This window comes from Oncorhynchus nerka, linkage group LG6, assembly GCF_034236695.1.
Source record: "Oncorhynchus nerka isolate Pitt River linkage group LG6, Oner_Uvic_2.0, whole genome shotgun sequence".
Taxonomy (NCBI): domain Eukaryota; kingdom Metazoa; phylum Chordata; class Actinopteri; order Salmoniformes; family Salmonidae; genus Oncorhynchus; species Oncorhynchus nerka.
Window position 1 is genome coordinate 33,823,498 of NC_088401.1, and position 20,444 is coordinate 33,843,941.

The 20,444-nt window shown below is 42.8% G+C and overlaps 1 protein-coding gene across 2 annotated transcripts in view; it reads left to right on the top strand.

Annotated features, from left to right (window-relative positions):
- Positions 1-7,584: 7,584 nt before the first annotated feature.
- Positions 7,585-20,444, top strand: part of plxdc2b (plexin domain containing 2b) — a 182,303-nt gene continuing 169,443 nt past the window's right edge. Inside the window, exon 1 of one of the 2 annotated variants that reach the window (XM_065019536.1) lies at positions 7,585-8,174. In XM_065019536.1, coding sequence (XP_064875608.1) covers positions 8,075-8,174 — 100 coding nt within the window. In that variant the 5' untranslated portion in view covers positions 7,585-8,074. The remainder of the gene's footprint in view (positions 8,175-20,444) is intronic. The other variant, XM_029661497.2, reaches the window with a different exon arrangement.

Sequence of the window (20,444 nt, forward strand, 5' to 3'; positions counted from 1 at the left end):
TTTATATTTGTGGTCGTAAACATTATTTTCACGTAATTCCATGAATGGGGAGGGTTTACAATTCATTTTACAGTACAAGCAGAGGTTCGTGAGGAAGGGGGTGCATTGAGTTGTTTACGGGAAAGAATTCAGACCCCTTCCCCTTTTCCACATTTTGTTACGTTACAGCCTTATTCTAAAATGTATTAAATAAACGTTTTCACTTTTCAATCGACACACAATTCCCCATTGTGACTAAGCAAATGAATTAAATTTGCAATTGTATTAAATATTAAAAACAGAAATGCCTTATTTAAATAAGTATTCAGACCTTTTGCTATGAGACTCGGAATGCAGCTCAGGTGCTTCCTGTTTCCATTGATCATCCTTGAGATGTTTTTACAACTTGATTGGAGTCATGATTGGACATGATTTGGAAAGGCACAAATCTGTCAATATAAGGTCCCACAGTTGACAGTGCATGTCAGAGCAAAAACCAAGCCATGAGGTTGAAGGAATTGTCTGTAGAGCTCTGAGACAGGATTGTGTTGAGGCACAGATCTGGGGAAGGGTACCAAAACAGTTCTGCAGCATTGATGGTCCCCAAGAATACAGTGGCCTCCATCATTCTTAAAATGGGAGAAGTTTGGAACCAAGACTATTGCTAGAGCAATCGGGGGAGAAGGGCCTTGGTCAGGGGTGACCAAGAACCTGATGGTCAGTCTGACAGAGCTCTGGAGTTCCTCTGTGGAGATGGACAACCATCTCTGCAGCACTCCACCAATCAGGCCTTTATGGTAGAGTGGCCAGACGGAAGCCACTCTTCACTAAAAGGCACATGACAGCCCGCTTGGACATTTCCAAAAGGCCCCTAAAGGACTCTCAGACCATAAGAAACAAGATTCTCTGGTCTGATGAAACCAAGATTGAACTCTTTGGCCTGAATGCCAAGCGTCACGTCTGGAGGAAACCTGGCACCATCCCTATGGTGAAGCATGGTGGAGGCGACATCATGCTGTGGGAATGTTTTTCATCGGCAGGGACTGGGAGACGAGTCAGGATCGAGGGAAAGATGAACTGAGCAAAGTACAGAGAGATCCTTGATGAAAACTTGCTCCAGAGTGCTCAGAACCTCAGACTGGGTCGAAGGCACTCAAGCATTTCGCTACACTCGCAATAACATCTGCTAAATATGTGTATGTGACCAATATATATATATTTTTTTTTGAGGTTCACCTTCCAATCGAACAACGATCCTAAGCACACAGCCAAGACAATGCAGGTGTGACTTCGGGACAAGTATCTGAATGTCCTTGAGTAGTGGCCCAGCCAGAGCCTGGACTTGAACCCAATCAAACATCTCTGGAGAGATCTGAAAATAGCTGAGAAGTGATACTCCTATTCCAACCTGACAGAGCTTGAGAGGATCTGCAGAGTAGAATAGGAGAAACTCCTCAAATACAGGTGTGCCAAGATTGTAGTGTCATACCCAAGAAGACTCGAGGCTGTAATCACTGCCAAAGGTACTTCAACAAAGTACTGAGTAAAGGGTCTGAATACTGATATAAATTAGATATATCCGTTTTTTATTTTTAATACATTTACAAAAATGTCATTATGGGGCATTTGTGTATCAGTGGAGGCTGGTGACTTGAAATATTGAGGAGGATGGGTGACCCACGGTATAGGCGCGGAAACGCACTGAGACGTCAAAGTGTGTTTCAAAAATCGTCATAGAGTAATTATTTTAACCTAAAGCATGTAATAAAGACATTTATAGTACAATATTATGAGGAATGGGAATGAGAGGGCTACTTACACTGTTTTGGGAAGGGATCACAGCAGTGATTGAATAGGGTATGAGGCATGAGTTGGGGTGTTCAGAGGCTTGACCAGTGCAGGTCAGGATTTGACTGGGAAGACAAAATACAATAACACAACACACTACACAGTTAGACAACAGAGCTAAGAATGTGTTAGTCCAAGCAAGGAGTAAAATCATTGATGTGTAATGATGTGATTGACTTTGTGTATGTGATTGACTCTACATACAGTAATGAGAGAAAATTGATAATGGTACTCACAGTGCTTGGAGAGGAAACATTCAATGTGCCAGTGGATGAGCGGGAACATGAGACGTGGCTTCAGTTCATGTCAGGAGAGAGTTGACAACGGTAGTGGAGTGGACTGGTCATCACCTCTTGATCAGGGAACAGGAGGGAGACTTAGCTGGAAATACAAATAGCAGATACATTCCATTACAGCTGTGCCCTCATAGGTTTGAACAACAAGTTTGCCCATGAAGTTAAACACAGTCTACGCATCTCACTCACTTGACACATCAAAGTAGCCCAGGAAACGTTCCTGAATAACGCCCTGATCATCCACATGCCTGACGATAACTAACAACTGCGAGCAGACTGGTGGCATCAAGCGGCCCAGAGTGGTGGGGCAATTTGTTCCCCCTGGGGCCAGGAGTTTTTCCTTATCTGTTACCCTAACCAGGAAAACTCCAGAGTCACATGGTTTTAGAAAACTGGAAAAAATCTCCTGGCCTGGGGGAGGAGGGGGGTGAAAACCCTGTCAAACTGCAGCAACCTAATACTTGTTCTATGAATTATATTTAGACTAGATTAGGAAGGGCATTTCCTCTACCCAGACACAGAGACAACAAATGATAAGCAATATAACTCACAGGGCTGAGCTTGCTTTATGAATGTTTGCATAGTGCAGGCCTATTATACAACTGTAGGCCTTTAAAAAATGTTACTCACATCTGTCAGCACTATTATGTTGATTGATTAATTCCAGTTCATAATTTTGGATTGAAAACGTGTAGGCAGCCTAGCCAGCCCAATTTTGGAATATAAACCAACTTTGATTACATTCACATGTTCTCCTGACACACAAATGGACTCTAAATACATGACGTTACCAACTAGTTACCCTGACAATAGGCTGTATGCATCTGCTCTTAATAGTAGCCTACAGCTGATCAGACTGAAAAATTGTCTTGTTTTCATCCCATACAGCATGTCAAATCTCTCATTTTTAATGTGTAGCTTAGGCTGCTGCAACATTTATGTAGTGAGGTTTTGCTTGTGTCTGTCCGGAGTCATCATGTGTTATCATCATTGCTGAATAATTACAGGAGGAGTGGAAGTCCTACTTGAGCGTTCGCCCCCAAAAATGCGCTGCATCAACCTCTCTCTTTAATCTAACTTTTAATGGATGATGCGATGGAAGCTATCAAATCATTTTGAATTGATTTCGACATCCCAGAATAGACAGTAGAAAGTTCCATATGTTCAGCAAGTAAAGCATCGTAACGTGCAATTACCGCTTCAAGCTCCTTGTAGTAGCACTTGTTAGCGGAAGTTTCCCTCTCGTCATGTCCTCTAAAAGCCTATTCTTGCATGACCAAAAATGTGGTGGTGTTGATAAACCGCTTGAAGACATCCCTGTTCCTTCTTACTCTCTCATTGTGTTTCGTAGTTGGAATAAGCAGACCTTCGTCATGATCGATGCAGCTTTTTCCCAGAAGCTTGAATCTGATGTGGGCATTTACATGCCCCCTGCTTTTGTTTTGCCGTTTAGCTGAACAATTGATGTTCTTCAGGTCACTGTACCCCCAAGGCTCAGATTTGATAAAAAGCAGGCAAGGCCAGCAATACGGGAGACTTGATGAAAGGCTTCCTGTTAACCAGCTATAATTTTGATACCAATTGGTATTGAACACCCTCACCTTTTCATCCTTCTTCATGAAACTGATATCAGGCAGAGGTCGACCCTTGGTTTTAATTTTTTCCTTTTCCGTGTACACCAGAGAATGAAAGTGTTCTTAACACAAACTCTCTCATAATGCTCTGCGGCACAACCCCAATACAACGCACTAGGTCCGTTCTCTGATCCTAATCCTATGATTGGGTGGACAACATGTCAGTTCATACTGAAAAAGCTTTGATTGGTTGAAGGGGGTACTCCGGAAGTGGTCATAATTACTATGTAGGTCTATGGAAGGTGGTGAGACCTACGAGCCTCCTAGGTTTGTATTGAAGTCAATGTACCCAGAGGAGGACAGAAGCTAGCTGTCCTTCGGCTACACCATGGTGCTACCCCAGAAAGTGCTGTTGAAGGTACTATACCTTCATTGCAAAACAGTGTGTTTTAATAAATTATTTGGTGACATATTAATATATTTAGTATCATTTTATTTAACAAGGATAACTTTTTCAATGTTTCATTTTTTTTTTTTTTAATGACATTTCACTGAGGAGGATGGTCCTCCCCTTCCTCTTCTGAGGAGCCTCCAATATTGGGTGTTAGGTTGATGAGGAAAAAACAATTTAATCCATTTTAGAATAAGCCTGTAACATAACAAAATATGTAACAGTCAAGGAGTCTGAATACTTTCCGAATGCACTGTATGCATTTCAAAACTGTGCGAGAGAGGATCTGAAAGCAACCTGGTCAGGACCTCTGAGGCGACCTCATAGTCTGATGGTAAAAACATTGTCACAGAGAAGTGAAAGAAATTCCCCTCAACAACATCCTCAAAACCGTTTCCTCAGATCCCCATTTCAAGTCCGGGCTGCACTCGAGCAATAGTTTGAGCCCTGCTCAGGGCAGAACAGAAAGCACTATGTATAACACATTACAAAACAAGTCAGACACAAGGAAAGAGCCCATACCAAGGTGTACCCATTGTCTCACAAAGCATGGCAAGGTACATTTCTCAAAGCCAAAGTGAGATTCATGCACCACTTCCCTCAGCTCTGGGACACTTAGCTGTCACAGACACTTACAGAACCTGGCACAGATCATGAGCTCCATTCACTTAATGCAGCGTTATGCCTTCCAGAGATAAATCCCGTGAGCACTGCTGCACTTGCTTTGTTGGCAGCCACTCAGTCTGTGTATACCTGGTGAGCAGCACAGTTAGATGTGGGAGTGACTGTTAGCCTATTCGTGGGTGCTTTTATATATATATATATAAAAAGTGGATTTTACAAAAAAGTGGAAAAGAGGATAATAATATATTGTTTCTAATGATGTCAACTTTATTTCTCAACTCCTAATATTTAGCTAATTACACTCACTGGAGTATCTGACACAGGCTTTGATTTAAAAATATATATATATATAAAAAGATTTTTTTTTAAATAATATAAAAAAATTAAATAAAGAGCAACAATAAAACAACAGTAACGAGGCTATATACAGGGGATACCGGTACAGAGTCAATGAGCAGGTTAGTAGAGATAATTGAGGTGATATGTACACAACCGTTCAAAAGTTTGGGGTCACTTAGAAATGTCCTTGTTTTTGAACTTTTTTTTTCTTCCATTAAAATAACATCAAGTTGATCAGAAATACAGTGTAGACATTGTTAATGTTGGAAATGACTATTGTAGCTGGAAATGACAGATGTTTTATGGAATATCTACATAGGTGTACAGAGGCCCATTATCAGCAACCATCACTTCTGTGTTCCAAAGGCAGGTTGGGTTAGCTAATCCAAGTTTATCATTTTAAAAGGCTACTTTATCATTAGAAAACCCTTTTGTAATTATGTTAACACAGCTGAAAATGGTTGTTCTGACTAAAGAAGCAATGAAACTGTCCTTCTTTAGACTAGTTGAGTATCTGGAGCGTCAGCATTTGTGGGTTCGATTACAGGCTCAAAATGGCTAGAAACACATAACTTTCTTCTGAAACTCGTCAATCTATTCTTGTTCTGAGAAATGAAGGCTATTTCATGCGAGAAATTGCCAAGAAACTGAAGATCTCGTACAACGCTGTGTACTACTCCCTTCACAGAACAGCGCAAACTGGCTCTAACCATAATAGAAAGAGGAGTGGGAGGCCCTGGTGCACAACTGAGCAAGAGGACAAGTACATTAGAGTGTCTAGTTTGAGAAACAGACGCCTCACAAGTCCTCAACTGGCAGCTTCATTAAATAGTACCCGCAAAACACAACTCTCAACGTCAACAGTGAAGAGGCGACTCCGGGATGCTGGCCTTCTAGGCAGAGTTCCTCTGTCCAGTGTCTGTTCTTTTTCCCATCTTAATAATTTATTTTTATTGGCCAGTCTGAGATATGGCTTTTTCTTTGCAACTTTGCCTAGAAGTCCAGTTTCCAGCTGTGCTAACATAATTGCAAAAGGGTGTTCTAATGATCAATTAGTGCCTTGACACCAAGGAAATTGAAGCTCTCAACCTGCTCCACTTCATACCTGTCGATGAGAATGGGGGCATGCACGAACCTCTTTTTCCTGTGGTCCACGATCATCTCCGTTGTCTTGATCACATTGAGGGAGATGTTGCTAGAGGTCAAAATAATGAAAAACTATACACCAAATCTATTCATTTTAAAATGATTAGTTCTCCTTGCCATTATCATTCACCTGATGATAAGACAAGACATTATTTTTTCTTCTTCTTATAATATATTATGGGGGTCCCTGGGTCACCATATTGCCTGAGAGGGGGTCCCTCTGCAAGAAAAGACTGAAGACCTCTGCTATACAACAAGAAAATACAAAATATTCCACTTTACATCATTCAACTGTGGCCAAATGACTGATATGCAGAGCTTTGAATGGGTGTGGGGGCGAATCATGACCTGCCTAAATTACCCCTTTATGACCAGAAAATTAGTTGTTCATCATCAAGCTTTTCCATAACTGCGGTAGCCTACAGTCGCACAGCCCTCTGAATTCCCTTGGGGGAAATGTCTTAATTGGAAATATTCTGTGGTCCAACTTGTTTTTCCTGAACAGCGGAGCCAAGTACACGGGGAGAAAAAGACGGTGAGTTCTAAGACATGGAGCGCTGTCATTTTAGACCAAACGGAGCCGTCTGGCAAAGGCACCAAACAGGACTTTCCAACCCTGCTGCCAGACACAAGTTACTGTAATAATGGTTGCCAGTTATTTAAAAGGTGAAACGACAAAACTCCTCAGGAGGAATACAACCTTGTCCCTTGATCACAGCACAACTCCTGCTGAGATTGAAACATGTCCTGCTGAGACTAAGGGTGTTTTAATATGAACACGTATTAAGTCTACATTGTATGGTGATCTGTATTGTTACCTTGAAATAGTAGCCTAAGCGTTATTCAATTATTTCATTATGTTTTATTGGAAGATAATGATAACGCCTACAGTCCCTATTTTTCCTGACCTTCTTGGGGAAATTGGCCAGTCGTTCCCCAAAAGAGGGCGCCATTACCGTCCAATCAGGCGCTAAGAAGGTCCTACTTGTACCACCCATCAGCAGAGGGACGCATGGTTGGCTATATCTTGACTGTAATGACAAAATATTTTCACACAAGACTCGTGCAAATAATAAATGCATACTAGTATTTTTAGGAAAAGACAGACAGACAATTCAATATCAGACATTAGCATAGGTCATTAGGAGCGCGCAAAGTGAGCGCGCAAGCACAAGCAGTTTATGACTGATAAGTATAGCGTGTTCTCAACAGATTGTATGGTTGATTGTTTAAAAAAAAAGTTTAATGAAAGAAACTGCCTTAGAGTGTGATATGTCCCTGTTGTGTGTCACAAAAAGGGCCATTACTATGCAGTTATTGGTGGATACCATATTCCAGAATAGAGAATACGCGCATCAACTGCGAGTCTGGCACGGCATTGTTGTGGGACTGGTGGTTTGCACTGACTGTCAAAAGCAAAACACTATATTGGTGGTGGTGAATTGGTGTGACGAGGGAGCGGGGGCAGCTCACCGTCCTCTCTGAGAACGCAACTCACATTACACCTCCTCTTTCCCGGGTAGGAATGAGACCTATGTTTGCGGAGCTGGGATGACCTCAATATTTTGAACCGTGTTGCTTGTTTTAGTGGTGGCTAGGGTCCTCTCTCACACACAAACAAAACACCACACATAATCTTTGCCGTTTGTAAACCAGCGAACAGCGCAGACAGGTTTTTCTCTGCAAAAGGCTGTCTTGCAGACTACACTCGAGAAGAGTTACGGAGTGGAGTCTACGTTTTGGACCCCCTACGACTTTGGTGTATAGAAAACACATTCTAAAAAGAGGAGCAGTGCAATCAGTCGTGAATCTCGGATATGTCGGGTGTGAAAATATTCAACCTTGTTGTTGGAGTTGTTTTAGTTTTGCAGTCTCTTGGAAATGCGTTTCAAGTGCCTGGAGGGGACCTGACAAACGGTAAGACCTCACACTACCTAATATTTGCACCATGAAGACCTCTCCATATTTGGAGAGACAATGATAAAATAAAACACTATGCATAATGTCCTGTCGAGAAACGTTTACATTGCTTTATTTATTATTGCCAAGTGCGTTGTGGTGTAATATGGTTCAATATGGTGCAATTGTTTTCACTATAGCTCTAATGGTGTACAACAATGAAACGAGGTTATTTGTAGACGCATTTACTCTATATTTTACTGTCTTTAAGATTGCCAGAAAATGTTTTGTATGGTAAATACCAACTTATATGATAACCTAGACTATATAGTTTTGATTAATGCTGTGATATTGCGATTTACAAAACATCTAACCATCAGCATCCACGACAACCAGAAATTATGTCCATGTTTTTTTTATCACGTTGTAAATGGGTTATAAAGATGTGTGTGGTTGATGAGATTCGTGGTGTGCGTCCGTGTGTGTGTGCTGCGCGCGTCCGCGTTTGAAGACTGCTGTTATTGAATGTGTGCAAGCTATCGTTCTCTGCTATTTTTATTTCAGTGATCGATCCAGCTGTTATATAGGCTATGTCAGAGACTTTATTAGTCTTACTATAAAAATGAGCACAGCACAGCCTATGTCCCAACGTGCTGTCATACTTATTTATATAATAGTATATTGTAAGAAGTGTTGAACGTGTTTTATTTCGTCTCGTTTTTCATTATCACATTTGATGTTTTAAATGTATTAGATGTGATTCATGAAGGGCTCGATGAATATAGCCATCTAGGGTAGGATTTTTGAAAATCAAATAAAAACGTTTTATATTTGTGGTATCCTATAAAATCCAACAACCTGCAGTCTTTGGCCCAACTATCAGGTTCACAAAATCCTTCAATAAATGATTGTCTCCATGATAGGAAATAGCAATAGGATTTTGGCAGTGGTGCACCCCTCGAACCATCTCTAAGTTTAAGTGACTGGAGTGCACTTTAAGACTGGTCCCAGATAAGACCAGGCCCTGGCAGTGGTAGTGCTGTCTGGGGGGGACTGGCCTTTCCTCTTGTGCTTCTCCATTGTTCCTCAAACAAGGTGGGAGGTTAATGGCATCAGATTTCCATTACACAAAGTAATCAGTCTTTTTATTATGTCTATTACAGCATATTGGATGACTGTCATTTGTATTCCATTCACCCAGTTCAATGTAAAAGCGATAGGTTTAGGCTACTACATGATATTCAAATTTCCCCTATACCCATCATGAGGTTGCTACAACCTAGCCTATGAATGAAAGTTTACAACGATAGTGCACACAGGTTGAGAGAAACAATTGAGGTTACAGACAGTGACACATTCAATGCCGCCTTGCACACTCTTGCCATCTAGCTGATATAGGGTGTAATCATTAGTCCAACAGTTGCAAACAAGAGTTTCTATTGGACAAATTCAGGTATGTTCATTCCCGTTTTGTTCCATTTGCTTCCGTTTAAGAAATGTTTTTCAACAGAATCGGTGGAATTAATACACCCTTGATCACGTGTAAACCAGGTGAAGAAGCCTTTCCAAGCCAAAACATATCAAACCGCCACACATAGCCTATATCGTTGTCACCATATTAGCTAAAGTAACGTCATAGCCAACATAGCTAATATAACTAATACGTTAGTAAACCTGCTACAATCATGCAGTAACATTACAGTTTACAGTGAGTAAGCAGTTACACCAGTGGGCCCAGGTGGCAATAAATTAGTAAAACCAAAAGCTTACCATGACTTGGAAGAGTTCCAGTATTGTGTTGGATAGTCATATCCAGCTAGCTAACATAGCATCCCTCTGTTTGAGCAGGTTGTTTGAGTAGGCTAAACTAGCTAACTGCATTTGCTAGCTAAGTAAGTGATACTGAAATTGAAAAAAAAATGACTATCTCTTTCGACCTCTATTTCTCTCTTGCTTCTCCTTCATTTTGGAGGAAATTAATTTGTTCAAAACTGCTTTTTCTCTCTCTTTCAGTTAACTACTCACCACATTTGCACTGCAGTGCTAGCAAGCTGTAGCTTATTCTTTCAGTACTAGATTAATTTCCTGACCCTCGGTGGACAACAGGGTCAGGTGCAAGAGCTCTGATAGGTTGGAGGACGTCCTCTTGAAGTTGTTAATTACTGTGTAAGTCTATGGAAGGAGTTGAGAACCACGAGCCTCCTAGGCTTTGTATTGAATTCAATGTACCCAGAGGAGGACAGAAGCTAGCTGTCCTCCAGCTACAACATGGTGCTACCATACAGAATGCTGTTGAGGCTACTGTAGACCTTCATTGCAAAATAGTGTGTTTTAATCAATTATTTGGTGACGTGAGTATATTTGTTTTATCTAAAAAAGGATAACCTGTTGAATGTTTTACACATTTTATTTTCATGAAATTCACTGAGGAGGATGGTCCTCCACTTCCTCCTCTGAGGAGCCTCCACTGCAAGTCATTGAATTACCTACTCCTTGAAATTTGTTGTCTAAAAAAAGATATATATATTGCTCAAAACATTTTATCCTTTAGAGTGTGGTCTCAAACCCAAACCCTAGGCAACACAGGGGAAAAGGGGCTGATTTCAATGATTGACTTGGCATAGAGGAACTATGTCAATACTTTATCCACTTGAATTAAATACAAAATAGCTAGCAAGACGGAGATCACAGAGGTCATTTTTAATGAGTGAACTTCCCAAGTGGCTAGTTTACACCAACTACCTTACCTAAAACCACTGCAAAGGTTTTGCCTGCAAACTTGTTTTGAATCATGACGTTCTGCCTCGTGATTTGTTCGCAGAATTATTATTTTTCTCATTGACGAAGTTCCTGTATCCCAAAAGAGTCGCAGAGTTGCCTAGGGTTGGGGTTTCAAGACTATTTAGTGTGTGTACTTTACTATATTTATACTTGGGATATCATTTGACAGGAAAAGTTCAAACCTCACTGGAGGACGTCTGTTGTGGAGTGTAGAGAGATAAGATGTGCGGGTATTTAAGCTTTATGGGAGAGTTGCTCTTTCCTCTGAGTTTACCTAGAACAACCTGTACCAGTCTGTCAGTCTCCACTTCCAATGTTCAACAACCACACCACAATCAATAACCATCATTTAGAGTAACAAGTATTGTTATTCCTGAAGGAGTTGCAAATCTTTAAATTGAGTGAGGAAACTTGATAATCCACACTCTCCAGCATGGGTTCTAGTGGACAAGGTCATACTGTCCACCAAGGGCCCTAGTGGGTGAGTCCACCTAGGGAAGACTACAATCTCCATAGGGTTCTAGTGGATGTATAGAAAAGGTGGACTGTAATCAGGGTTTGACTGGTGCAGAGTTCAAAGTGCCACCATGGCTCATTGATAAGATGCAGATGAAATGAGGTCAGGAGATGAAGCAGGAATCCATAGGGGGGTTTATTGCACAGACATATGAGCACATGGGGAAAGGTTGCAGGATAACGTTGTAGTTTACTAGAGAAATTCAGGAGGGAGATAAACACATGTTAACACACAAGCATGACTGACAAGTGCAACAGGGATAAATAACAAATGGATCTTACTATACATGGATTGACAGGAAATGAAAAGGATCTTAATATGAACATTTATACATGTTCTTCAGTAATGGAAAGTACTCACTTGTCAGTCACACACCACATGGAAAGGAAAACATAAGCTGGCTGCCCCATGTAATCACCAGGAATAAGGAAGAATGGAGCGAAAAAACTGTTGCTAATTAAATAGTCAATGGTGCTAATGAACAATGGAGACAGGTGAAGGCAGTGGCAAGGGAGGTGCGGGAAAACCAGAGGTGTGTTGAATTTGCTTGAACGTTTGCCACTTTGTGGAACGGTTTGTACTAAACAACACGTTTCTCCAAAAATGTTACTGTACGTTCCTGAACAGATTCGGATGTACTTTTGCTCCCATTTTGGTGAGTGTGGCGAGGTGTGGCTTGAAGCAATGAGTGATGTATTTCAAGGGCAGTAGCCATGCTGACAGCGTTCCCCACCCCACAACCCAATCCCTCCCCCATTTTCAAACTGGTCGTGTAGTACGGCATCGTTTCCGTTCATTTCAACACAGCCCATGAGCCTTTGTAACAGGGAAGACTCCAATCTCCACAGGGCTCTAGTGGTTGAGTGCACACTCTCAAGTTCACTTATTGAGAAGCATGCAACTGGGGAACCTTATGTCAACACTGGTTCTGTTTACAGACATGCTCCTGTTTCCCAGAGACTATTAATTGCTGTCAGGGGAATTTCATCACACATTTCATCGAGAAATGTATGGTTCCTGACAGTGACAGTAAACTAAAGCCGCCTCTGTGTGTCTGTGGGCATTTGTGGAGAGCTCTTCTGAATGTGTCTTTATTTGAGAGAGAAAAACTACTATTAGTATGTGATTGTTTGAAATGTATGTGCACACACACGCATGCACACGCACAGCTTTGTTTTCATGAAATTTCGGTGTAAAAATGTTTGACCATTCAAAATCATATTTTCCCTAACCGCTAAAATGTAACCCTTAACCTAACCCTAACCCCAAAAACCCTAACCCTAAACCCAACCTTAACCCTAAACCTAACCCTAACCCTAACCCTAACCTTTACCCAAAACACTAAACCTAACCCTTAAGCTTAAAATAGCATTTGAACAAATTCAGGACCTGAAAAAAGTTATTGCTTTCCTACCTTATCATGACATTCGGGTGAATTGTTAGGACATTGTGGTCCTGATAATGTAGGAAAACAAGTACTCACACACACACGCACGCACGTATGCACACACACACACGCACGCACGCGCACACACAATAGATATTGTCAGGTACTTTGTCTTGGTATATGGAGCCAATCAATCTCCTTGGTCAGCCAGTGTTGCATGTGGATCATCTGATATTAGATCCTTGTTAGAATAATCAGGAGCTTACGTTCTATCTAGAGAACTCAGGATCTGGGCCTTTCAGAGATAAGGTGTGGATTAAAGTGTCACCCTGAGGTTATAGAATCAAATAATTACCACGCCATCGATTCCAACCACTACCCGTTTTTCCTCGAATGCAGCAAAGTTTTCTAACCTCAACAGTTACTAGCAAACACATGGAAAGGGATCTATCTGTCAACCTCTAAAAGGCTGGGAGAAATTCACAACTTCAGAGATCTTTCCAGGTGCTTCTCTCTCTCCCTCTGTTCTATATAGGGCGTTATTTTTAGAGTAGCTATCCAGTGAGGTGCATCCCGTGTCAGAGCATTGACTGACCATATTTTACATTGTATGGCAGGGGATTTCAACTGGGGATCTGTAGCCCCCTAGGGGTCCGCTGAGTTACTGCAGGGAGTCCGCAAAAAATATCGCTAGCAACAACAGAATAAACTCATGTTGAATTACATACCTACGGTAGAAAAAAGATGTCAACTTTATTTTTCAGCTACACACCTTGGAGCCAATTACACTCACTGGAATATCTAACATAGGCTTTGAAAAAGCACATGTGAATAGGCTACCAGTGTGGCATGTGCCTATGGCTGCTTGTAAGCTTTCTACACTTGGACATACAGTGCCTTGCAAAAGTATTCATCCCCTTTGGCGTTTTTCCTATTTTGTTACATTACAACCTGTAATTTAAATGGATTATTATTTGGATTTCATGTAACGGACATACACAAAATAGTCCAAATTGGTGAAGGTAAATGAAAAAAATGGCAAAGTGTGCTCTCCCTTTGCTATGAAGCCCCTTTTTTTCTTTTTTTTTTTTTTCTTTTTTTTTAATCTTCCGGCGCCGACAGAGATGGCCGCCTCGCTTCGCGTTCCTAGGAAACTATGCAGTTTTTTGTTTTTTTACGTGTTATTTCTTACATTAGTACCCCAGGTCATCTTAGGTTTCATTACATACAGTCGAGAAGAACTACTGAATATAAGATCAGCGTCAACTCACCATCAGTACGACCAAGAATATGTTTTCCGCGACGCGGATCCTGTGTTCTGCCTTACAAACAGGACAACGGAATGGATCGCATGCAGCGACCCAAGAAAACGACTCCGAAAAAGAGGGAAACGTAGCGGTCTTCTGGTCAGACTCCGGACAAGGGCACATCGCGCACCACTCCCCAGCATTCTTCTTGCCAATGTCCAGTCTCTTGACAACAAGGTTGATGAAATCCGAGCAAGGGTAGCATTCCAGAGGGACATCAGAGACTGCAATGTTCTCTGCTTCACGGAAACATGGCTTACTGGGAAGACGCTATCCGATGCGGTGCAGCCAACGGGTTTCTCCACGCATCGCGCCGACAGAAACAAACATCTTTCTGGTAAGAAGAGCGGCGGGGGCGTATGCCTCATGACTAACGAGACATGGTGTGATGAAGGAAACATACAGGAACTCAAATCCTTCTGTTCACCTGATTTAGAATTCCTCACAATCAAATGTAGACCGCATTATCTTCCAAGAGAATTCTCTTCGATTATAATCACAGCCGTATATATCCCCCCCAAGCAGACACATCGATGGCTCTGAACGAACTTTATTTAACTCTTTGCAAACTGGAAACCATTTATCCGGAGGCTGCATTCATTGTAGCTGGGGATTTTAACAAAGCTAATCTGAAAACAAGACTCCCTAAATTTTATCAGCATATCGATTGCGCAACCAGGGGTGGTAAAACCTTGGATCATTGTTACTCTAACTTCCGCGACGCATATAAGGCCCTGCCCCGCCCCCTTTCGGAAAAGCTGACCACGACTCCATTTTGTTGATCCCTGCCTACAGGCAGAAACTTAAACAAGAGGCTCCCACGCTGAGGTCTGTCCAACGCTGGTCAGACCAAGCTGACTCCACACTCCAAGACTGCTTCCATCACGTGGACTGGGACATGTTTCGTATTGCGTCAGATAAAAATATTGACGAATACGCTGATTCGGTGTGCGAGTTCATTAGAACGTGCGTTGAAGATGTCGTTCCCATAGCAACGATAAAAACATTCCCTAACCAGAAACCGTGGATTGATGGCAGCATTCGCGTGAAACTGAAAGCGCGAACCACTGCTTTTAATCAGGGCAAGGTGTCTGGCAACATGACCGAATACAAACAGTGCAGCTATTCCCTCCGCAAGGCTATTAAACAAGCTAAGCGTCAGTACAGAGACAAAGTAGAATCTCAATTCAACGGCTCAGACACAAGAGGCATGTGGCAGGGTCTACAGTCAATCACGGACTACAAGAAGAAACCCAGCCCAGTCACGGACCAGGATGTCTTGCTCCCAGGCAGACTAAATAACTTTTTTGCCCGCTTTGAGGACAATACAGTGCCACTGACACGGCCTGCAACGAAAACATGCGGTCTCTCCTTCACTGCAGCCGAGGTGAGTAAGACATTTAAACGTGTTAACCCTCGCAAGGCTGCAGGCCCAGACGGCATCCCCAGCCGCGCCCTCAGAGCATGCGCAGACCAGCTGGCCGGTGTGTTTACGGACATATTCAATCAATCCCTATACCAGTCTGCTGTTCCCACATGCTTCAAGAGGGCCACCATTGTTCCTGTTCCCAAGAAAGCTAAGGTAACTGAGCTAAACGACTACCGCCCGTAGCACTCACTTCCGTCATCATGAAGTGCTTTGAGAGACTAGTCAAGGACCATATCACCTCCACCCTACCTGACACCCTAGACCCACTCCAATTTGCTTACCGCCCAAATAGGTCCACAGACGATGCAATCTCAACCACACTGCACACTGCCCTAACCCACCTGGACAAGAGGAATACCTATGTGAGAATGCTGTTCATCGACTACAGCTCGGCATTCAACACCATAGTACCCTCCAAGCTCGTCATCAAGCTCGAGACCCTGGGTCTCGACCCCGCCCTGTGCAACTGGGTACTGGACTTCCTGACGGGCCGCCCCCAGGTGGTGAGGGTAGGCAACAACATCTCCTCCCCGCTGATCCTCAACACGGGGGCCCCACAAGGGTGCGTTCTGAGCCCTCTCCTGTACTCCCTGTTCACCCACGACTGCGTGGCCACGCACGCCTCCAACTCAATCATCAAGTTTGCGGACGACACACCTCAGGAGGCTGAAGAAATTCGGCTTGTCACCAAAAGCACTCACAAACTTCTACAGATGCACAATCGAGAGCATCCTGGCGGGCTGTATCACCGCCTGGTACGGCAACTGCTCCGCCCTCAACCGTAAGGCTCTCCAGAGGGTAGTGAGGTCTGCACAACGCATCACCGGGGGCAAACTACCTGCCCTCCAGGACACCTACACCACCCGATGTTACAGGAAGGCCATAAAGATCATCAAGGACATCAACCACCCGAACCACTGCCTGTTCACCCCGCTATCATCCAGAAGGCGAGGTCAGTACAGGTGCATCAAAGCTGGGACTGAGAGACTGAAAAACAGCTTCTATCTCAAGGCTATCAGACTGTTAAACAGCCACCATTGAGTGGCTGCTGCCAACACACTGTCATTGACACTGACCCAACTCCAGCCACTTTAATAATGGGAATTGATGGGAAATGATGTAAATATATCACTAGCCACTTTAAACAATGCTACCTTATATAATGTTACTTACCCTACATTATTCATCTCATATGCATACGTATATACTGTACTCTACATCATCGACTGCATCCTTATGTAATACATGTATCACTAGCCACTTTAACTATGCCACTTTGTTTACTTTGTCTACATACTCATCTCATATGTATATACTGTACTCGATACCATCTACTGTATGCTGCTCTGTACCATCACTCACTCATATATCCTTATGTACATATTCTTTATCCCCTTACACTGTGTATAAGACAGTAGTTTTAGAATTGTTAGTTAGATTACTTGTTGGTTATCACTGCATTGTCGGAACTAGAAGCACAAGCATTTCGCTACACTCGCATTAACATCTGCTAACCATGTGTATGTGACAAATAAAATTTGATTTGATTTGATTTACATAAGATCTAGTCTAACCAATTACCTTCAGAAGTCACATAATTAGTTAAGTAAAGTCCACCTGTGTGCAATCTAAGTGTCACATGATCTTTCACATGATCTCAGTATATATACACCTGTTCTGAAAGGCCCCAGAGTCTGCAACACCACTAAGCAAGGGGCACCACCAAGCAAGCGGCACCATGAATACCAAGGAGCTCTCCAAACAGGTCAGGGACAAAGTTGTGGAGAAGTACAGATCAGGGTTGGGTTATAAAAAAATATCTGAAACTTTGAACATCTCACAGAGCACAATTAAAACCATTATAAAAAAATGGAAAGAATATGGCATCACAACAAACCTGCCAAGAGAGGGCTGCCCACCAAAACTCACAGACCAGGCAAGGAGGGAATTAATCAGAGGCAACAAAGAGACCAAAGATAACCCTGAAGGAGCTACAAAGCTTCACAGTGGAGATTGGAGTATCTGTCCATAGGACCACTTTAAGCTGTACAATCCACAGAGCTGGGCTTTATGGAAGAGTGGCCAGAAAAAAAGCCATTGCTTAAAGAAAAAAATGAGGAAACACGTTTGGTGTTCGCCAAAAGGCATGTGGGAGACTCTCCAAACATATGGAAGAAGGTACTCAGATGAGACAAAAATTTAGCTTTTTGGCCATCAAGGAAAACGCTATGTCTGGGGCGTCAGGGTAGCCTAGTGGTTAGAGCGTTGGACTAGTAACCGAAAGGTTGCAAGTTCGAATCCCCGAGCTGACAAGGTACAAATCTTTTGTTCTGCCCCTGAACAGGCAGTTAACCCACTGTTCCTAGGCCGTCATTGAAAATAAGAATTTGTTCTTAACTGACTTGCCTAGTAAAATAAAGGTAAAATAAAAAAAATAAAAAAACCTCTCATCACCCCGAGAACAACATCCCCACAGTAAATCATGGTGGTGGCAGCATCATGCTGTGGTGATGTGTTCATCGACAGGGACTGGGAGTGGACTGGGAAACTGGTCAGGATTGAAGGAATGATGGATGGCACTAAGTACAGATTCTTGAGGGAAACCTGTTTCAGTCTTTCAGAGATTTGAGACTGGGACTAAGGTTCACGATCCAGCAGTGACCCTAAGCATACTGCTAAAGCAACACTCGAGTGGTTTAAGGGGAAACATTTAAATGTCTTGGAATGGCTTAGTCAAAGCCCAGACCTCAATCCAGTTGAGAATCTGTGGTATGATTTAAGATTGCTGTACACCAGTGGACCCCATCCAACTTGAAGGAGCTGGAGCAGTTTTGCCTTGAAAAGTGGGCAAAAATCTCAGTATATATATGGGCCAAGCTCATAGAGACACATCCCAAGAGACTTGCAGCTGTAATTGCTGCAAAAGGTGTCTCTACAAAGTATTGACATTGGGGGGGGTGAATCGTTATGCACGCTCAAGTTTTCTATTTTTTGTTTTATTTCTTGTGTGTTTCACAATAAAGCATATTTTGCATCTTGAAAGTGGTAGGCATGTTGTGTAAATCAAATGATACAACCCCCCCCCCCCCCCAAAAAAAAAATATTTTAATTCCAGATTGTAAGGCAACAAAAAGCGATAATGTGTTTGAAATAACCTTTCTAGCCAGTGCTGCGTTTACGTGCTTGTCGAAACCTGGACACTGCCGACTTGCTAACTGGTTGAACGTGGCACGTGTATAACTTCAACCAGTCGGAGATGTCATGGTTTCCTAGGTCCGACTAGCAATTGAACACGGCATAGGAGGCTATGTTAGAGTTTACACTTTCAATTATAATGTGGGGAGGTCAAAATAATTCAAAACAATCTACCAAATCTATTCATTTTAGAATGTTGATAACTTATCCTTGCCATTATCATTTACCTGACAAGACGTGCATTTATTTATTTTTTTGCCAATATATGATGGGGGTCCCTGGGTTGCTAGTTTGCCTAGGACAGGGTCCCTGGGCAAGAACAGGTTGAAGACCCCTGTTCTATGGTGAGTAGAGTCTTTCTCCTTTCCAAGATATTACATTAATAATAGACAGGGAGGTAAAAGACAAGAAAACCGATAATGAGCATCAGCCGTGCACAGTAGATCACCTGCTGGGTGTTGATGAACGGTGGTGATTCAACATGTAGAATCATTGGTAAATTCATAGAAAATGATGGCCGATGACCTGTGGGTCAGGGGCCGATAGGACGGCCACCCGCTGCTTTAAACTGTCCGTCGGTGCAGTCTGTTTTGTCTCTTAAGGCTTTCCAATCTGAAGTTCACTGGTATCTGGGACCTTGTTGTGTACAAATCACGTGGAGACTTACTCACACACTCTGGTTCTGTCATTAGCCAGCATCCACAGCAGCAGAGGACAGGGAAGATAAACACATTTTATTGGCTACAGCCACACACGCACAGCCACACACACGCACGCACGCACACACACACACACACACACACACACGCACACACTTCCTCTCATAGTTATCAGTGAGAGGAGCTATGGCTTACATCTGGACGGCATTAGATGACCCCATGGGCTTAACACATTTCTTTGAAACATTCCCACTCATCCTCATAGCCATGTGATGTGATGCCTGTGGGGATGCCAGTGGCACGCTCACACTGATCAAAACAGAACGCGGAGGTATGATTTTGGGGTTAATTCTCACTCTGGTTCCCTCTCAGAGAGAGATAGTGTAGGCCACTTCAGTGTGTGCTGCTCACTAACTGTGTGGTCTGATTTAAATGCCTGCGTTGAGGACTGTCAATGTGCTAAGATTGTGGTTGTTTGTGGAATGCCATGTGGAAGGGGAGTGCTCTGTTGTATGGGATTCAGGGACAGTGCTGTTCAGTGCTGCGTTGTGCTATGCAGAGTTGAATGGGTTCTCAGTTAGCGAGTGACTTAACCATGACAGGCAGTTATCCACGACACTAGTTCTGGGACCCCTGCTTCTCATCCATCATAGTGCCACAGGCTGCCTCCGTTCTCACACACACACACACTGATACACACACTGACACACACTGACACAGACACACACAGATACAAGCCACACTTGTACGCACTCAGACACAGAGTTGATGCAGTGGTTTCTTAGCAGCGCTACACATAACCTTCAAAAAGCTAATACAGTTTTGACCTTCACGGCTAATACAGTCCATCAAACTTCTCTGTGATGTGTATACCGAGGAACTTGGGGCTTGCTACCCTCTCCACTGCTGTTCCATCGATGTGGATAGGGGGGTGTTTACAACATCCGCAGAGTACGACCCTGCCTCACACAGGAAGCGGCGCAGGTCCTAATCCAGGCACTTGTCATCTCCCG